The sequence below is a fragment of the Hemitrygon akajei genome, chromosome 29, assembly GCF_048418815.1.
Source record: "Hemitrygon akajei chromosome 29, sHemAka1.3, whole genome shotgun sequence".
Lineage (NCBI taxonomy): Eukaryota > Metazoa > Chordata > Chondrichthyes > Myliobatiformes > Dasyatidae > Hemitrygon > Hemitrygon akajei.
In genome coordinates, this window is record NC_133152.1 from 49501761 (window position 1) to 49522563 (window position 20803).

Consider the following 20803-nt stretch of genomic DNA (forward strand, 5'->3'; position numbering starts at 1 on the left):
ACTTCGTCCCTGTCCAGCCCTTCATGTGCATGCTGGGACAAAGCATCAGCATCAACGTTCCTGCTCCCCGGCCGGTACTTCAGGCTGAAATCATAGGCAAACACTGCCGCCAACCACCAACAGCCTATGGCATTCAATTTTGTTTAGGTCAGGATGTAAGTTAGGGGATTTTTGTCCATCCTCACCTCAAACTAGGCACCATGTAGATAGTCACTTAACTTATCCACTACAGCCCTTTAAAGCCAGGAACTCCAACTTGTGCATGGGGTAGTTTTGCTCAGAGAGTGACAGAGTCCAGCTGACAAACGCGACAGGTTTCAACCCTGTGCCCTGATCCTGATACAGAACACCCCCTAAGCCCTCTCTGCTGGCATCTGTATGCAGTACATACAGCAACCGGGGGGTCTGCAAAAGCCTGCACAGGCGCTTTAGTCAGCAGTTCCATCAGCAACTGAAAAGCCGCTTCACAATTTGCACCCCATCTCATTCCAAAGGGTTATGATAATCTTTATCATCCTCATCTTTTGTCCTCCTCCCTTTCTTCCCCAAGGGAGGGTAACCACACAGAAGCCGATTTAAAGGGTGACTCACTTTAGAGTTGTCCTTCACGAACCTCCGCTAGTACCCACAGAATCCAAGGAACAAGCTCAGGATGCTTACAGTGCCATGTGGTTACCATCTCTATCTTAGACGAATCCATAGCTACTCCATTCTGTGAGACTCTGTGCCCAACATAGTTAAACAGTTAATAGACATCTTACAGAACTGGCACTTGTCCAAGGAAAGTTTTAACCCTTCATCTTTCAGACAGCCCAGCACCTTTAGTAGCCTTGCTTCATGTTCCCCCAAGGTGGACCTGAACACTATAAGATCATTGAGTTACACCAACACTTCAAGCAAGTTGATATCCCAACTGTTTTCTCCAAGATACGCTGAAAAGTCACCTGGGCTCCCGATATGCCCTGGGGCATCCTTTCAAACTGGAAGAATACCAGTGGACATATGAATGCCATCTTTGTCAGCCTCACTCATGGGGATCTGATAATACCTACTTCTCAAATCCAGCATGCTGAACCACTTTGCAGCACTCAGACAGACCAGCATCCTTGGGACTGTATACTGGTCAGGGACTGCATGCCTGTTCACAGTCCAATAGTCCACACACATCCATACCTCCCCAATCTTCTTCCTGGCCACCACTACTGGAGATGTATAGGGGCTTCTGGACTCAGCATTCTTCAGCTTCCACAGATGCTGCCGCACGTCTTTCAGCTTTGCAGGCACCAGCCGCCACAATCTTTCTCTGAACTGGGTGACCTCTGTCACCCAGATGGTGTGGTGAGTGCTCTTGGAACAACCCACATCAAGCTCTTCAGTAGAAAAGACATCTTCCAGCTTCAACATCTTCTCTATCAAAGTCAAGACAAGTCAAGTCACTTTTATTGTCATTTCGACCATAACTGCTGGTACAGTGCATAGTAAAAATTAGACTTTTTCAGGACCATGGTGTTACATGACACAGTACAAAAAACTAGACTGAATTACGTAATAAAAAAACAACACAGAGAAAGCTACACTAGACTACAGACCTACACAGGACTGCAAAAAGTGCACAAAAACAGTGCAGGCATTTACAATAAATAATAAACAGGACAGTAGGGCAAGGTGTCAGTCCAGGCTTCGGGTATTAAGGAGTCTGATAGCTTGGGGGAAGAAACTGTTACATAGTCTGGTTGTGAGAGCCCGAATGCTTCGGAGCCTTTTCCCAGACGGCAGGAGGGAGAAGAGATTGTATGAGGGGTGCATGAGGGGTGCATGGGGTCCTTCATAATGCTGTTTCCTTTGCGGATGCAGCATGTAGTGTAAATGTCCGTGATGGCTGGAAGAGAGACCACGATGATCTTCTCAGCTGAACTCACTATCCACTGCAGGGTCTTGCGATCCGAGACAGTGCAATTTCCAAACCAGGCAGTGATGCAGCTGCTCAGGATGCTCTCAATACAACCCCTGTAGAATATGATGAGGATGGGCGGTGGGTGATGGACTTTCCTCAGCCTTCGCAAAAAGTAGAGATGCTGCTGGGCTTTCTTTGCTATGGAGCTGGTGTTGAGGGACCAGGTGAGATTCTCTGTCAGGTGAACACCAAGAAATTTGGTGCTCTTAACGATCTCTACTGAGGAGCCATCGATGTTCAGCGGGGAGTGGTTGCTCCTTGCCCTCCTGAAGTCAACAACCATCTCTTTTGTTCACATTAAGAGACAGGTTGTTGGCTCTGCACCAGTCCGTTAGCCGCTGCACCTCCTCTCTGTAAGCTGACTCGTTGTTCTTGCTGATGAGACCCACCACAGTCGTGTCATCGGCGAACTTGATGACGTGGTTAGAGCTGTGTGTTGCAGCACAGTCGTGGGTCAGCAGAGTGAAAAGCAGTGGACTGAGCACACAGCCCTGGGTGGCCCCCGTGCTCAGTGTGATGGTGTTGGAGATGCTGCTCCCGATCCGGACTGACTGAGATCTCCCAGTCAGGAAGTCTAGGATCCAGTTGCAGAGGGAGGTGTTCAGGCCCAGTAGGTTCAGCTTTCCAATCAGTTTCTGAGGGATGATTGTGTTGAATGCTGAACTGAAGTCTATGAACAGCATCCGAACGTATGTGTCTTTTTTGTCCAGGTGGGTTAGGGCCAGATGGAGGGTGGTGGCAATGGCGTCATCTGTTGTGCGGTTGGGACGGTACGCAGACTTCAGGGGATCCAGTGAGGGGGGCAACAGGGTCTTGATATGCATCATGACGAGCCTCTCGAAACACTTCATGATGATGGATATAAGTGCAACGGGATGGTAGTCATTTAGGCAGGACACTGAAGACTTCTTCAGCACGGGGACGATGGTGGCGGCCTTGAAGCAAGTTGGAACGGTGGCGCTGCTCAGGGAGATGTTGAAGATGTCAGTGAGAACATCTGCTAGCTGGTCTGCACATCCTCTGAGCACTCTACCAGGGATGTTGTCTGGTCCAGCAGCCTTCCGTGGGTTGACCCTGCACAGGGTTCTTCTCACGTCGGTCACAGCACCTGGTCATTTGTAGGAGGGGTGGACTTCCTCACCACCTCATCATTTTCCACCTCAAACCAGGCTAGAAGTTATTCAGCGCATTTGGGAGGGAGGCATCACCTGCACAGTCAGGTGATGTTGTCTTGTAATTGGTGATGTCCTGGATGTCCTTCCACATGCGCCACGTGTCGCCGCTGTCCTGGAAGTAACTGTGGATTAGCTGGGCATGTGCATGCTTTGCCCCTCTGATGGCTCGGGACAGTCTGGCCCTTGCTGTTGTTAGAGCTGCCTTGTCGCCTGCTCTGAAGGCGGAGTCGCGGGACCTCAACAACACACGCACCTCTGCAGTCATCCATGGCTTCTGGTTAGCGCGTATAGTGATGGTCTTGGACAGAGTAACATCATCAATGCACTTGCTGATGTAGCTGGTCACTGATGCTGTGTACTCCTCTAAGTTGGTAGAGTCGCCATCAGTTGCAGCCTCCCTGAACATGTGCCAGTCAGTGCGCTAAAAGCAGTCTTGAAGAGCAGAGATGGCTCCTGCTGCCCAGGTTTTCACCTGCTTCTGAACTGGTCTGGAGCGCCTGACGAGAGGTCTGTATGCTGGGATTAGCATAACAGAGATGTGGTCTGAGTATCCAAGGTGGGGGCGGGGCTCTGCCTGGTACGTGTCGGGGATGTTTGTGTAAACCAGGTCCAACGCGTTCTCCCCTCTCATTGCAAAGTCCACATACTGATGGAATTTGAGGAGCACTGACATAAGGTTCGCATGGTTAAAATCACCGGCGACAATAAACAGACCATCAGGGTGTGCGTTCTGCAGTTCGCTAATAGCCTCGTACAGTTCACAGAGCACTGGGGGGAATGTACACACCGAATACAAGGACAGAGGTGAATTCCTGTGGCAAATAAAATGGTCTGCATCGAACTGCCACAGACTCCACTAGCAATGAGCAGTGTCTGGAAACCAGCACAGAGTTCTTACACCATTCCGTGTTGATGTAAACACACAAGCCACCACCGTGAACCCTAATAGAGAGAGCTGCATCTCTGTCCGAACGAAACAAAGCTAGTCCGTCTAGCTGGATGGCAGCATCCGAAATCCCATCAGTGAGCCATGTCTCTGTGAAGACATACGCGGAGCAAACTCTGTACTCCCGCCGAGTATTACGTTTGAGTCGGATGTAGTCCATTTTATTGTCCAGGGAGCAGACATTGGAGAGCAGAATGGATGGGAGAGCCGGCCGCCTAGGGTTTGCTTTTAGCCTGGCACGGACCCTTGCCCGTTTACCTCGCTTCTGCTTCCTCACACATCACTTACGACGTCTCCATCTCCAGCTACCAGCATCAGGGAAGTCTGAGGAATGTAGGCCCGTTCCCCTCAGCAAGCCAACGTCGTGTAATTCAGCCAGCGGATCTTTGTGGAGGTTTGTTTTTGGGCGATCTCTCTATTGTAGTAGTATCTGGCGATTGTAGATAGCCGCTCTGTTATCCACGTGCCCTAATTGAAAATTGTGTATCAAACTTAAAATAGGAAATTAAATTAAAGTAACACCAGGTCTGAAAGGCCGCTGCTGCTGTGCCACGCCGCCTCATGGGAAAAACCTCTTCTTCCAACCTCCAGGTACCAGGGAGTCCCCAAAGTTGAATGACTTAGTGTCAACTTTCCCTTTTTTGCAGAGAGTTTCTCACCGGCTGGTCTCACAGGGACACTAGACATTACCGTCACCGAGAAGAGGTGCGCCAGTGGTATCCCCCGCCTGAGGGTGACCTCCCTCTCCGAAGTGTTCCTGACACTCACTGTCACCTTGTTCACCTGTACAACCAAGGGCTTCTGCAGCTCAGGCCTCACCAGTGTCCAAAAGGTAAACATGAGTCCTCTTCATGGTTTTCCGGAGCATCCACCAAGAGAGCCTCGGCTTCAGGTATTCCCGAAAATTTGAGGTTTCCTGTCACTCTCGCTTCTTCCCCAGGCCGTAACATGACTGGTTTTGACTGGGTGAATCACACAGTCCCTCATTTTTGCTCATCATCCAGTCCAATGTGGCCATGCACTTCCTCAAAAGCAGCTCGGAGCATAGGGTGAGTAGACAATGTTTTCAGAAAGCTCTAACTTTCCCCTTGCAGTCTCCCACTAGCCTCTTCACAATAGGAGTATCCGTCCCCAGAAGAATTGGAACTTCACCCTTCTAAACAGGGTCCAGACAAACCAGCACTACTGTATCAAGGACCTCAGCTATTCCCACATCTGACCCCGAAAACTCCAGCTTCAATGACAAGCAACCATCATACGGGTAGTCATCCGTACTAAGACCCCAGATCTCTAGCGCACTGAGTGGCATCAATGGTAAATGCGTCAAATACTGGTTGTAAAATGAACGGTACAGCAGAGTAATCCGAGAGCTGGTGTCAAGTATGGCTCTAGCATAAATACCCTCAATCCGTAGTGATACACTGGAGCTTGTCTCACTAAGCCTTCAGGAATAGGATTTTTTTTTCCTTAGGGTGTTCTTTGATATATTGCTGGGAATGTATTACACTTAATAGCTGTTAATGATATATTGATATAATGTGGGATATTCAACACACTTTATACTATATAATGTGTGTTTATTTATGATTTTTATTTCTGCCTTGTATTTTTATGCCTGTATTGATTTACCTTTACAATCTATGTAAGGCACTTTGAGGCTGCATCTTAACGTATGAAAGATGTGATACAAATAATAATTATTATTAAGTGTGGTTTGACCAATGTCCTATGAAGCCTCAGCATTAGTTGTGAATTGTGTTACTAAACCAGAATGTAATCCTCACTCTCCAAATATACAGACCTTTCAAACATCCAAACTCTCTTCACCTCATCAATCAGCTAACAACCACTAAGCAACCCTTTATAAGTTCTTGATTAGTCAGAATGTCTATGGTTACAGGGAGAAGGCAGGAGAATGGGGTTAAGAGGGATAAAGGTCAGCCATGATGGAATGGCAGAGTAGACTTGATAGGCTGAATGGCCTAATTCTGCTCTTACGTTTTATTGTCTTATATTCTTCACTCCAAAATCTATCAACCTTCAACTCAAATAAACTACTTGCTGCGCGTGGTGGTGGTAGAATTGGTTGAAACAGGGCTGCAATGTGAATGCTTCTACCTTGGCTCCTGGGCAACCTGGAAGTGCCTTAACAGACTTAGGACCTGTTTAGGTCGTTCAAAGGTGTCACTAAGCAAATGGGGATATACAACCAACCAGACAACTTGTGAACGTGGAACTGAGCCACAAACTATGTAACATCTCCTGCAATGCCCATCACTAGAGGAACCCTGTACTGGTGCAGATCTTGCTAAATTCAACAACAAGGCACAAAAATGTGTTCAGTTCTGGCTGGGCCATGTAAAGGCAGTCCGTGGACATGATAAGAAGAACACAAATAAACTACACTTCCAGTGCCCTCTGGAGTAGAAATTCCAAACATTCACATCCTTCACAAGTGACTTACTTCAGAATAAAGCTGGAGAAATTACTTGCTGCACCATATTGATTCACAGAAGTGAACTGCCCAGTTATATCAGCCCACAACAGAAATCGTCACCAAGAAACTGAATGGCTGTGTTAAGGTTTCCTGTGTTTAGATTTCACCAAAGACCTTGGCCATCATTATAACTACACAATTCCAGGACCTACAAACCAGTATCAGCTGTGGTTGACTTTGCCTTGTGGAACTGTACCACAAATCAATCTGCATATCTGCCCATAAACAAAATGTATGTCAATGGGCACAGGCAGAATGGAAGCAGCAATGGAAGCCAAAGTCCTACCCATTATCTGCAGTGCTAATGGATACAGAAGAGGGTCAGCTCTTCAAGATCCAAGATTGCTTATTGTCACTCGTCAGTACACAAGTGTGAAGGAGAAGGAAATAATTGTTACTCCAGATCTGATGCTGCCAAAAAAGATAAAGAACACAATAGATTAATACATAAGATTATCTTATACAGGTAGATTGATTGTATGTCCATAAAGTGACGCTAGACACAGGAGTGTCTGTACACAAAATAACTGTCAGGAAATAATACAGGTGGCTGGGCGTCCTGTGATTAGGCTAGTGGCATGCTGGGCAGTGTGGCTTAACGGGCCAGAAGTGCCTGTTCTGTGCTGTATCTCTAAATAATTAGTAATAACTAAATCAGCTCAATTCATAGAAAACTATAGCATGGGAACAGGCCGTTCGGCCCAACATTCCCATACTGAATATGTCTCATTTCCCAATGTTGACCGATATCGCTCTGAACTCTTCCTATCTGAATACTAATCCAAGTGCTTTTTAAAACGTTACTGTACCCACCACTGTTACCTTTTCTGGTAGCCTCCATATACCAAGCATCCTCTTTGTGAAGCTGAACTCCACCATGGATTGTCCTAAGCACGGTTAAGAAAGGAGGAAGGTTGGACATGGGGCTAGCAACCACAGCCCTAAAAGCCCAGAGCTACAGAACCATCAACAGAAGCTCCAAAGGCCTCATTTCTGGAAGATGGAGGATAGAAGATGGGCTACACATGAGGACAACTTGAAGGACTGGCCCAGGACAGAGAACTCTGGCCCAGTAGGCTTAACTGAGTAAGTCTGTATAAAGTTGCCCCTGAGGTCTCCTTTAAATTCTAATGCCCCCCCAACACCTTAAAACCATCCCTTCAGTATTTGGTACCCTCCCCTTGAGAAAAAGGCTGAGAATTCACCCTATCCATGTTTCTTGGGATTTTATATACCTTTATAAAGTCATCCCTCGGCCTCCTACACTCCAAGGAATGAAGTCCCAGCCTGCCCACCCCTCCCTCAAGTCCTAACAACATGCTTGTTACAGAAAACAACCTGGATCCAATAAGGTGGATAAGATCATCACAGAGCACGCAGGGATGGAAAACAAGTGCTCAGAGATGAAGCAGACTCTGCTCTGGAACATTGAACTCACCGTCGGGACAAGGGCACATTACACTGAAAGTACTTGGTAAGGTTACACAAGGCCAGCAGTGAGGGACAATTTGAAACCCGTTTGAATTACTGAAACTGATCTATGAAATAATGATAGCAGTTCTCAATTCGTGACTACAGGAGCTTCCAAACTTCCTCTGTGAGAGGCATTTCTGAAAGACAAATAATCCTCTCTGATCCAATTCCTGCTTTACCAGCACCATTCGAGGAGCATGGAGTCAAAGTTCCAAATACAGGTTTACAATGAAGAGCGCAGGTGAACCAGAACCCTTTATGACAGCTTCACCAAGATAATAGCCAGAGTCCTCCTTCTGCCCCACTCACCTGCTCTATCACCCCATTCCTGCATCCCATTATTACCCAGAAGTTTACCTAACTCCTTGAATAAACCCAGTGACTCTGCCTATTCAATCCTCCAGACTTGGGCACAAATTCCTCCTCATCTCAGAGCGAAATGGTCCAACCCCATAATGAATCCGAGTTCCAAATTCCTTAGTCAAGGAAAACCTCCTCAATTTCACATTTCATAAGGTCAGCCTTTGTTTGTGTGTCGCTTTTCATAAATTCTATTGAATTTCTTTACTTCCCTGTAACTGTTTGCAAGAAATCACTCTCCAAGAAAGTAGCATGCATAATCAAGGACATTCACCATCCAGGGCATGCTCTCTTCTTGCTGCTGTCATCTGGAAGGAGGTACAGGAGCCTCAGGACCCACACCACCAGGTTCAGGAACAGTTATTACATCTCAACCATCAGGCTCCTGAACCAATGAGGATAACCTCAACTCTGAACTGATTCCATCGGGAAGGAGGTACAGGAGCCTCAGGACCTACACCGCCAAGTTCAGGAACAGTTATTACATCTCAACCATCAGGAAGGAGGTACAGGAGCCTCAGGACCCACACCACCAGGTTCAGGAACAGTTATTACATCTCAACCATCAGGCTCCTGAGCCAACATGGATAACTTCACTCACCTCAACACTGAACTGATTGCTCAGCCTATGGGCTCTACAACTCATGTTCCAGTATTGTTTATTCATTTGTTTATTTATTTTGTTCTTGCATAGTTTTCCTTCTTTTCAAGTTCAAATTTATTGTCATCTGACTGTACATACTGTATATACAACCAAATGAAACAATGTTCTTTCAGACCACAGCACATCCACAAAACATACATCATACACAACACATAAAACAAAATTTTACCATAAATAAGTTTTTAGAAATTCAAATTGCATATAGCGTACAGCACAGGTAAACAATGAATGGTACTTTTTCACATTAGTCGTTTATCAGTCTTTGTGTGTAGTTTTTCACTGATTCTATTGTATTTCTTTGTTCTACAGTGAATGCCTGCAAGAAACTGAATCTCAGGGTTGTACATGGTGATGTATACATACTTTGATAAAGAATTTACTTTGACTTTTAACACTAAATTACACTCATATCTCCAACTCCTCTGTGATTCTAGGCCTAGATGCAGGAAACTGGGACTAGCTGAGTGGGCATCATGGTCACCATGGGATTGGTTGGGCTGAAAGACCTATATCTGTGCTACATTGCACTATGACCCTAGACCACCAAACCCCTGTAAACTGCAGATTGAGAGCTAGGAAGACAGGTTGGTTTTCTTCAGCACAATAACAGGCTGTCAGTTTCCATCATCCTCAAGGTTTTATGTAAAATATATTGACTATGGATCTCCCTGACCCGGTACAAAATGAGCAGGATAAATTCACAGAATGTGCCGGAATTGAACAGTTACAGCAGGGAGTAGTAATGCCAAGATCAGATCGAACTCGGGAGCAGCCTGACATTCACTTATTGCTGACGCGCAGTGACTATGAGATCCCGTGAAGGATCTGGGCAGGTCCCGGCAACAGAAGTGCATGATGTCAGTAACCACTTTATCACAGAGAAGTTGAAACTTCTGCTCAGTACTGAAACTGAGGAACAAGACACAGCTGGAGTCTGTTTAACTCAAAGCTACAGCAGCTCTCAAACAGTCCCTGTACATGGCTGGTGTAAGATAATCCTCCCCATGGGTGTCAGATCCCATTTCAGTGCCACTAACCAGGAGTGCCACTACCAATATCCATAAGACCATAAGACACAGGAGCAGAATTAGGCCATTTGGCCATCGAGTCTGCTCCATGGCTAATTTATTATCCCTCTCAACCTCATTCTCCTGCCTTCTCCACGTAACTTTTGACACTCTGACTAATCAAGAACCTACAACCTCTAAACATACTCAATGACTCAGCCTCCACTGCCGCCTGTGGCAGTGAATTCCACAGATTCACAACCTTCTGGTTAAAGATATTCCTCATCTCTGTTCTAAATGTTGTCCTTCATTTCTGAAGCTGTGCCTCCTGTTCCTAGCTTTACCCACTATAGGAAACATCTTCCCTACATCCATTCTATCTGGGCCTTTCAATATTTAAAAGGTTTCACTGAGATCCCCCCTCCCATTCTTCTAAACTCCAACCAGTATAGGTCCAGAGCCATCGAATGTTCCCAAAATCATCCTTGTGAACCTCCTCCGGACCCTCTCCAATGGTAGCACGTCTTTTCTTAGATAAGGGGCCCAAACCTGCTCATAATACAAGTGTGGGCTGACAATTAAAGACTCATCATTACATCCTTTGATTATGTTAAGGGTAGGTGTAAAATATCTTGACTATGGGTCTCCCTGACCCGGTACAAAATGGGCAGGATAAATTCACAGAATGTGCCGGAATTGAACAGTTACAGCAGGGAGTAGTAATGCCAAGATCAGATCGAACTCGGGAGCAGCCTGACATTCACTTATTGCTGACGCGCAATGACTATGAGATCCCGTGAAGGATCTAGGCAGGTCCCGGCAACAGAACTGCATGATGTCAGTAACCACTTTATCACAGAGAAGTTGAAACTTCTGCTCAATACTGAAACTGAGGAACAAGACACAGCTGGAGTCTGTTTAACTCAGAGCTACAGCAGCTTTCAAACAGTCCCTGTACATGGCTGGTGTAAGATAACCTTCCCCACGGGTGTCAGATACCATTTCAGTGCCACTAACCAAGAGCAGAACACAATATCCTCCCAAATGGCCACAGGAACTGGATTGTACTCAGCCACCTGGTGACCAAATAGCAGTTGAAGGAAACAAGATCAGGGGCACTTACGTCAATGTGCTGATTTGTACACAAGATGCAGAAGAAACTCAGCAAGTCAGGCATCATTGCGGAGGGAGGGTCAGTTGCAGGCATCCACTTCAATTCAACTTACAATTCTAACAAGGCCTCCCCACAGCAACAATGCAGTAGCTTTAAGATTGAGGGACAACACCTCATTCCATCTGAGTAACTTCCAACCTAATAGCATCAAGATCGATTTCCCTAACTTCTGGTAATTTCTCCCCCCTCCTTCCCTCTATCTTTTTCCATTACCCATTCTGGTTACCCTCTCACCCCTCCTCAAAGTTCAAAGTAAATTTCATTATCAAAGTACAAGTACCATGTTTCCATATACAACACCAAGATTCATTTTTCTGTTGGCATACTCATCAAATAGATAAAATAATAACAACAGAATCAATGAAAGATTGCCTGACTACGGCATTCAACCAGTGCAGAAGACAAAAAAACTGTTGTAAATACAAAAAGAAGAAACAACAATAGTAAATATATAAGCAATAAATAATGAGAGCATGAGATGAAGGGTCATTGAAAGTGAGTGGCACTGGAGCTGTGCTTAGCCACACAGTTGTAAGTGTAATGTGAATAGAGCAGGGGGCTAAGCACACGGCCTTATGGTGCACCTGTGCTGATGGATATTGTGGAGGAAATGTTGTTGCCAATCTGAACTAACTGAGGTCTGCAAATGAAGAAATCCAAAATCCAATTGCACAAGGAGGTATTGAGGCCAAGGTCGTGGAGCTTATTGATTAGTTCTGAGGGGATGATGGTATTGAATGCTTGCTCTAGTATCCTTACCACCAACTCAACCTGCAAGTTTACCTTTAAAGAATTCTGCACAAGGACTCCCAATTCCTATGCACATTTGATTTTTGAATTTCCTCCGGTTAGAAAATAGTCAATGCCAGCAGTTCCTAACCTGGGGTCCATGGCCGCCTCGGTTAGTGGTAAGGGTCCATGGCATAAAAAAAGGTTGCTAACCCCTGGAATATGGCTTTATTCTGTCCACCAAATGCATGATCATACACTTCTCTACACTATATTCCATATGTCACTTCTTTGCCCTTTCTCCCAATCTGTCTTAAGTCCTTCTGCAGACTCCCTGCTTTCTCAGCACTATCTGCCCTTCCACTTACCTTCATATCATCTGCAAACTTGGCCACAAACCCATCAATTCTGTCATCCAAATCAATGACATATAGCTTGAAAACAAGCGATCCAAACACCAACCCCTGTAAAACACCACTAGTCACTAGCAGCCAGCCACAGAAGTCCTCCTTTATTTCCAATCTTTGCCTCCTGCTAGTCAGCCAATCTTCTATTCATGCCAGTACCTTTCCTGTAATGCCACGGGGTCTTATCTTGTTAAGCAGCCTCATGTGCAGCAGCTTGCTAAAGCCTTTCTAAAACTCCATCTACACAACATCCATCAGTTCTCCCTTGTTTATTCTGCTTGCTACTTCTTCAAAAAATCCCAACTTATTTGTCAAGCCAGATTCTGGATTTCCAACAGCCATGGTTGCCTCATCCTCTCTTTACAATACTTCTTCATCTTTGGCATGTATCTATCGTGCCCCCAGAAACTTCTGTGTGGTTTGTTAACACAAATGATGCATTTTTCTGTATACTATGATGGCTACTTTATTAGCTACAGGAGTGAAACCTGGTGTGGTCTTCAGCTGCTGTAGCTCATCCACTTCAAAATTCAACATCTCCTACATTCAAATATGTTCTTCTGCACAACATTGTTGAAATGCGTGGTTATTTGAGTTACTGTCACCTTCCTATCAGCTTGATAGGAACTAATCTGGCCATTCTCCTCTGACCTCTCTCATTAACAAGCCATTTTCGCTTACAGAACTGCCACTAACTGGATTTTTAAAATTTTTTTGCATCATTCTCTGTAAACTCTAGGGGCTGCTGTGCACGAAAATTCCAGGATATCAGTAGGTTCTGAGATACTCAAACTGCCCTGTCTGGCACCAACAATCATTCCACAGTCAAAGTCACTTAGATCACATTTCTTCCCTGTTGTGATGTTTGTTCTGAACAACAACTGAACCTCTTAACTATGTCTACATACTTTTATGCTTTGAGTTGCTGCCATATGATTGGCTGATTAGATATTTGCATAAGGAGCTGGTGTACAGGTGTAGTGTGGCACTGAGGGTGCATGTGATAAATAAGTGAATCTGATTGTGACTAGTGGACAAAAAATAAATTAACATGAACAATGGATGTGTACAGTAATTCGAACAAACTCAGTTCTGATGGTTTCTGTTGGTTTGGGAATGCCCTCACTCACATTATTGCAACAGTTATTCATATTTCACGATTTCATAACCAGTTTGGCGATGAGTCAATCTACTTCACTCCACATCCAATTCATATTCATCCTTAATTGCAACAAGACATTCAGTGTTGTTTCCATTAACAACCAATATGCCTGAAGATGTGCTGGAGGCAGCCCGCAAGTGTGGCCATATCCTGGCACCAACATACCCACAACAAAACTAGGCAACAGCTAAACCAACACCTCATCCACCGACTCACACAGGGTTACAACTCCAGGACAGGCCTCAACAGCTAAACCAGCTCCTTTCCCACCGACCCACACAGGCTTACAACCCTAGGACAGGCCTCAACAGCTAAACCAACACCTCATCCACCGACCCACACAGGCTTACAACTCCAGGACAGGTCTCAACAGATAAACCAACTCCTTTCCAACTGACCACACGGGCTTACAACTCCAGGACAGGCCTCAACAGCTAAACCGGCTCCTTTCTCATCCACCCAGAGAAACATACAGGCTTCCAACCCCAGGACAAGTCTTAACAGCTAAACCAGCTCCTCTCCCACGCACACAGGCTTACAACCCCTGGAAAGGCCTCAACAAGTAAACCAGCTCCTCTCCCACCCACCTACAGAAACACACAGGCTTCCAACATCAGGACAAGCCTCAACATCTAAACCAGCCCCTCTCCCACCGACCCACACAGGTCTCTAACCCTAGGACAGGCCTCAACAGCTAAACCAGCTCCTCTCCCAACATACAAGCACGTAGGCTTCCTCTGGGCCTCCAGTCCCTGACCCTGATCTCTCAGACTTGCAGACACCTTATTCATCTCCTCTGCACTCCCACAGATTGAGAGGCAGCAAATGTAACACCACAGAGAGGAGGGGGAGAGGATCAGGGAACAAGCCAAGTTGAGTTTACTCACAGCATCTGCAGAATTTCTTGTGTTTAACTTGAGTTTATCATCGGGTACACAAGTACAGTGAGTTACAGAACAATACTCCGGCCCAGTTCATCTTGCTCAGTAAAGTTACATAAATTCTAGAATGTAATTCTCTCAGAAAACAGGTCTTTGCTAAATGATATTTGGTGAGGTTCCAACTGCTTGAGATAAAGTGATGTGGGTTCGTGTGGCAGAGAATTAAATAAATATTTTAAAGACAAAATTTAGTGGGAAAAAGCAGAAGAAATTATACTTAAAAATATAGAGGAAATTAATGGTGATCTGTCCCGAGGAGCTGTGTTCCCCACTGTGGGCAAAGTGCCACTGAGATGGTGGGCATACTGTCAGTACATCTTGCAAAAATATCATTAATTGGAGCTTCCACAGATTGAGAGGTAACAAGTGTTTGGCCATGGAAAGGAGAGAGTAATAACCCAAGTTTATTTTTTGTGTTGCTCAAGATTTCCAGCATCTGCACAACCTCTCAAGTTTATTGTCAGGTGCCCAAGTACCAGCAAGATACAAGGACAATGAAAATCCGTAGCCCAGTTTATCTTACGTGAATAAAACAGGAAATTCTGGAATGTACTGTTAAGGAAAAATTAACAGGACATTTAGAAAATAATAAAAAGGTCTAAGTCAACATGGATTTATGAGAAGAGGAAGTCTGTTTGACAAATCTGTTTTGTGTAAATGAGGCTGTGGCTAACATAGGCGTGAGTGAAACAAGATGGCCAACTAACAAACAGAGGAGAAAAAGTAATCAGAGTAGTGTGTTGATGTGAATTGGTTAATGGACTGAAAATGTGAGGAATGAAAGAGTCATATTTGGGCAGGCCAAACAGATGCTGGGATTAAAGCAGGTCCCCAGATGTTCAGTCTACAGGAGTTAAGTGTATTATATCCAAACTTAGAGACAATACAAAGATGGGTGCAAGCAGAGGCTTTAGTGGCGGGGCAAAGGTGGTAATATAATCAGGTTAAGAGAAAGGGTAGGCACACAGCCAATGAACAGAGCAGAAAACAAAGAAGTCCCTTTAATACTCCCCGATTAATGACTTTAGGAGGAGGAAACTAGAGGTCCATGAGCCAGTCCTCATCAGGGGAGCAGATGTGGAAAGGGTCAGCAACTTTAAATTCCTCAGTATTATCATTTCAGAAGATCTATCCTGGCTCCAGCACATAAGTGCCTCTACTTTCTTAAATGTTTGCGAAAGTTCAGCATGTCATCTTAAACTTTGATAAACTTCTATAGATGTGTAGTGGAGAGTATATTGACTGGCTGCATCAAAACCTAGTATGGAAACACCTGAACAGAAAATCTAACAAAAAGTAGTAGTGGATATGGCCCAGTCCATCACAGGTAAAGCCCTCCCTGCCTTTGAGCATATCTACATGGAGCACTGTCGCAGGAAAGCAGCATCCATCTTCTGGGACCATCATCACCTGGGCCACACTCTCTTCTCATTGCTGCCATCAGAAAGTAGGTACAAGAGGCTGAGGACTCACACCACCAGGTTCAGGAACAGTTATTACCACTCAAACATCAGGCTCTTGAATTAGAACCAAGTTTGTTATCACCAGCATGTATCGTGAAACTTGTTAACTTAGCAGCAGCAGTTCAATGCAATACATAATATAGAAGAAAAATAATAAAGAAAAAAATTACTGTATATGTATATTGAATAGATTAAAAAACATGTAAAACCAGAAGTAATATAAAAAGTGAGGTAATGTTCATGGGTTCGATGTCCATTTAGGAATCGGGTGGCAGACGGGAAGAAGTTCCTGAATCACTGAGTGTGTGCCTTCAGGCTTCTGTATCTCCTACATGATGGTAACAGTGTGAAAAGGGCATGCCCTGGATGCTGGAGGTCCTTAATAATGGATGCTGCCTTTCTGCGACATTGCTCCTTGAAAATGTCCTGGGTACTTTGTCGGCTACTGCCCAAGATGGAGCTGACTAGATTTACAACCCTCTGCAGCTTCTTTTGGTCCTGTGCAGTAGCCCCTCCATACCAAACAGTGATGCAGCCTGTCAGAATGCTCTCCACAGTACATTATAGAAGTTTTTGAGTGTATTTGTTGACATGCCAAATCTCTTCAAGCTCCTAATGAAGTATAGCAGCTGTCTTGCCTTCTTTATAACTACATCGATATGTTGGGACCAGGTTAGGCCCTCAGAGATCTTGACACCCAGGAACTTGAAACTGCTCACTCTCTCCACTTCTGATCCATCTATGAATATTGGTATGTGTTCCTGCATCTTACCCTTCCTGAAGTCCACAATCAGCTCTTTCATCTTACTAATGCAAGGTTGTTGCTGCAACACCACTTCACTAGTTGGCATATCTCACTCCTGTACGCCCTCTGGTCTCCATCTGAGATTCTACCAACAATTCTATCGTCAGCAAGCTGACGACTGGACACAATTGCCACAGAGGGGACAAACCAGAGGGGATAACTTCACTCACCCCAACACTTCATTGTTCCCACAACCTATGGACTTACTTTTAACGACTCTTTATCTCATGTTCTCAATATTCATTGTTTTTTTTCTCTTTCTGTTTATATTTCCACAGTCTGTTGTGGTTTTTTTGCACATTGGTTGTCTCTGATTTTAAACCTCCACTGCTTTGTGACCATACCTGCCCATGGGAAAGGCTTCGGGAGTAAGCCCTGAGAAAGAAATCTGGAGCCGGGGTCCCTAAGGCAGTTTGATGTTGTTTACAACTTCACTCTGGCAACCTCTGCACAGAGTCTTGCCATCTTCAGAAGTTTTCTGACTACTTTGCCATAGTTGGATGCATCAGCAAGAGAGATGAGGTTGAGTACAGGGCTATGGTGGGAAACTTTGTCACATGGTGTGAGCAGAATCATCTGCAGCTTAATGTGAAAAAGACTAAGGAGCTGGTGGTGGACCTGAGGAGGGCTAAGGCACCGGTGACCCCTGTTTCCATCCAAGGGGTCAGTGTGGACATGGTAGAGGATTACAAATACCTGGGGATACGAATTGACAATAAACTGGACTGGTCAAAGAACACTGAGGCTGTCTACAAGAAGGGTCAGAGCCGTCTCTATTTCCTGAGGAGACTGAGGTCCTTTAACATCTGCCGGACGATGTTGAGGATGTTCTACGAGTCTGTGGTGGACAGTGCTATCATGTTTGCTGTTGTGTGTTGGGGAGCAGGCTGAGGGTAGCAGACACCAACAGAATCAACAAACTCATTCATAAGGCCAGTGATGTTATGGGGGTGGAACTGGACTCTCTGACGGTGGTGTCTGAAAAGAGGATGCTGTCCAAGTTGCATGCCATCTTGGACAATGACTCCCATCCACTCCATTATGTACTGGTTAGGCACAGGAGTACATTCAGCCAGAGACTCATTCCACTGAGATGTAACACTGAGCGTCAGAGGAAGTCATTCCTGCCTGTGGCCATCAATCTTTACAATTCCTCCCTCGGAGTGTCAAACACCCTGAGCCAATGGGCTGGTCCTGGACTTATTTCCACTTGGCATAATTAACTTATTATTATTTAATTATTTATGGTCTTATATTGCTATATTTCTGCACCATTCTTGGTTGGTGTGACTGTAACGAAACCCAATTTCCCTCGGGATCAATAAAGTATGTCTGTCTGTCTGTCTCTGCGACAACACTGGTGCCAAGCTGTACATCAGTGACATGGGGGGGGGGAACCCGCTACATGGGCAACAGCCGGTTCTTCAAATCTTCCAGCCGCAGAAAGGACACAGTCCACCAGAGGAACAAACCCATGATCTCCTGGGATCGACCGCTGTCTCCTAACTACTACCAGTTGTTGTCCTTCTTGTTGGGTGCAATCTTTCATTGATTCTATTGTGTTTCTAGTATCAACTGTGAGTGCCCGCAAGAAAATGAATCTCGGTTGTATTTGATAATAAATTTGATAATAAATTTACTATGAAATTTGAACAACAGTAAGAGGATCAAGGAAAGAGTATTCACCATCTACAGGAGTATTAGGAATTTGCTATGGTCTTTGTTGGTCAGGGTGGGACAGGCAACAAAACACCATTCAGCAATATAAAGAACTACATAAAATACACAATTAGACGTTAAAGTATGGATATGGAATAGAGCTAAGCATTATTCTGAGTGGTGAGAGATTGAAAGGTTCGCAGAAATGCATGAATCGCTCGTATTCATAAAACACAGTTAGGTAGCAAATGGGATGTTGGGCTTTAGTATAAGAGGATTTGAGGGCAGCAATGCGGACATCTTGACCCCACTGGAACTTTATGCCCAAGTCGAGTTGCCCCATCCATGAAACTACATGATGTTGACAGAGAGTACAGTGAAAGGTCGCCAGAGCCATTCCTCAGACGGCACTCTCCAAACTTGCTCATGCTAACAAGAGGCGATCTCACTACAAGTTATAACATCCTCAAATAGCGGTTACAGGCTGCAATCATACCACCGACCGCATGTGGCAGGGTGCGGCTCACGGGTCATTCCCATACGACAAGCAGGACCCTTCAACACAAACCCCAAAGTGTCAGCGGCGGGAAGGGGGAGATAGCAGAGCGCGATGGGTCGAGTGGTTCAAGTGCACCGTCTCTCCGCTGGCTGCTCCCTAACAATCTCGGACCAAACCTAATCAGACATAATTTAAGAACCAGCGATTCAGAGCCACAGCTAGTTTCAGATCAGCCCTGGACAGAGGCAACACCCGGCAACCGCCGGTATCTGGCCCGGGGACAGCGACAGGGCCGGCTCCCGTACCCACCGCCCGGGACAGGGATAGGGCTGGCTCCCACACTCCCGGCCCCGGGACACTGTCATCTCCACCGCTCCCCCGAGACGCAACGGCTCCTCACCTGGACACCTTGCTGGTGATGAGGGCAGGGGACGCGGACAGGCTTCGACATTTGGCTCTGCCCCTGAGCCGGGAGCCCAGTCCGCTGTCCAGCTCCATCTGCCGGGGCTCGGATACGGCCCCGGTTAGAGTTCCGGGGCTTCCCTGTTCCATTTGGCGGCGATGATCACAGTGACGGACCCCGGCCCAGGCTGCCGGGGCCCAGCTCCATACCGCGTCTGTGATTAGCCGAACGGGACCTGAACCAACCAATGGCAGTGCGCGACGACTGGTTCCATTCGTCAATGTATCAAACGACGGCCGTGCGCCGCCAACGTCGGCCTCTGATTGGTTACTCCTCTTACCAAGGACTACCGTAATACTCAGAAACTCCACGGAGAAAACTCTGTTTGCTGTAAAACCCACAGCAGCCGTGGGCAATTGCCCACCAGCCCGCCCCGCGCTGCCATCCCGCTCCGATCCACTCGCTGCACGCCATCGGGAAAGCTACGTGGGTATGGGGTTATCAGAAAGTATAGCAAAGGCTGGGGGTCTGCATCGCCAGGGCACCGGACTCTGCAGTCGCTTCTTATGCTTGAGAGGATTGGTATATCACCAAAGACTCACAAATTTCTACAGGGCATCAAAAGATATGGCGAGAAGGCAGTTGTATGAGGTTGAGTAGAATCCGGGATCAGCCATGATGGAATGGTGGAGCAGACTGGATGGGTTGAATGGCCTAATTCTGCTCCTATGTCTTATGGTCTTAAGATCTTACAGATGTACCAAGGAGAGTACTGTATTCTAACTGATACCATCACTGACCGGTATAGGGGGCTACTGCTCAGGATCGAGAAAAAGCTACAGAAAGTTGTAAACTCAGCAAGCTCCATCATAGGCACTAGCCACCCCAGCATTGAAGACTCCTTCAAAAGCCAATGCCTCAAAGTAAAATATCAGAGTGCATACAGGTCACCACATACAATCCCTGAGATTCTTTTTTCCTACAGGCACACTTAGCAGATCTATAGATGAAGAGTCCTTAAAGTGAGACCATCAGTTGTGGGAATGTGTAGTTATCCCATTTTGTTAGAGCCTGATGGTTGAGGAGTAGTAACTGTCTTGAACCTGGCAGTGTGAGTCCTGAGGCACCTGTACCTTCTGCCTGATGGCAGCAGTGAGAAAAGAGCATGGTCTGGGTGGTGAGGATCTTTGATGATGGATACTGCTTTCCTACGGCAACATTTCATGCAGATGTGCCGAATGATGTGAGGGCTCCACCTGTGAAGTACTGGGCCGAATCCACTACCCTTTGTAGAATTAAACAGAGATGGCATCCATCCATCATTAAGGACCCCCATCACCCTCTTCTCATTGCTACCATCAGGGAGGAGGTTCAGGAGCCTGAAGGTTCATACTCAACAATTCAAGAAGAGCTTCCCCACTGTCAGCAGATTTTACATTAAACCTCAATATTTTTCCTCTTTTTACACTAATTGAGTAATTTTAT

The 20803-nt window shown here is 45.8% G+C and overlaps 1 protein-coding gene across 2 annotated transcripts in view; it reads right to left on the minus strand.

Annotated features, from left to right (window-relative positions):
• The window catches only part of LOC140718510 (NAD kinase-like), a 117389-nt gene extending 97822 nt beyond the window's left edge, over window positions 1–19567 (minus strand). The window contains exon 1 of one of the 2 annotated variants that reach the window (XM_073032451.1): window positions 19316–19567. In XM_073032451.1, coding sequence (XP_072888552.1) covers window positions 19316–19467 — 152 coding nt within the window. In that variant the 5' untranslated portion in view covers window positions 19468–19567. The remainder of the gene's footprint in view (window positions 1–19315) is intronic. The other variant, XM_073032448.1, reaches the window with a different exon arrangement.
• Between the last annotated feature and the right edge of the window lie 1236 nt (window positions 19568–20803).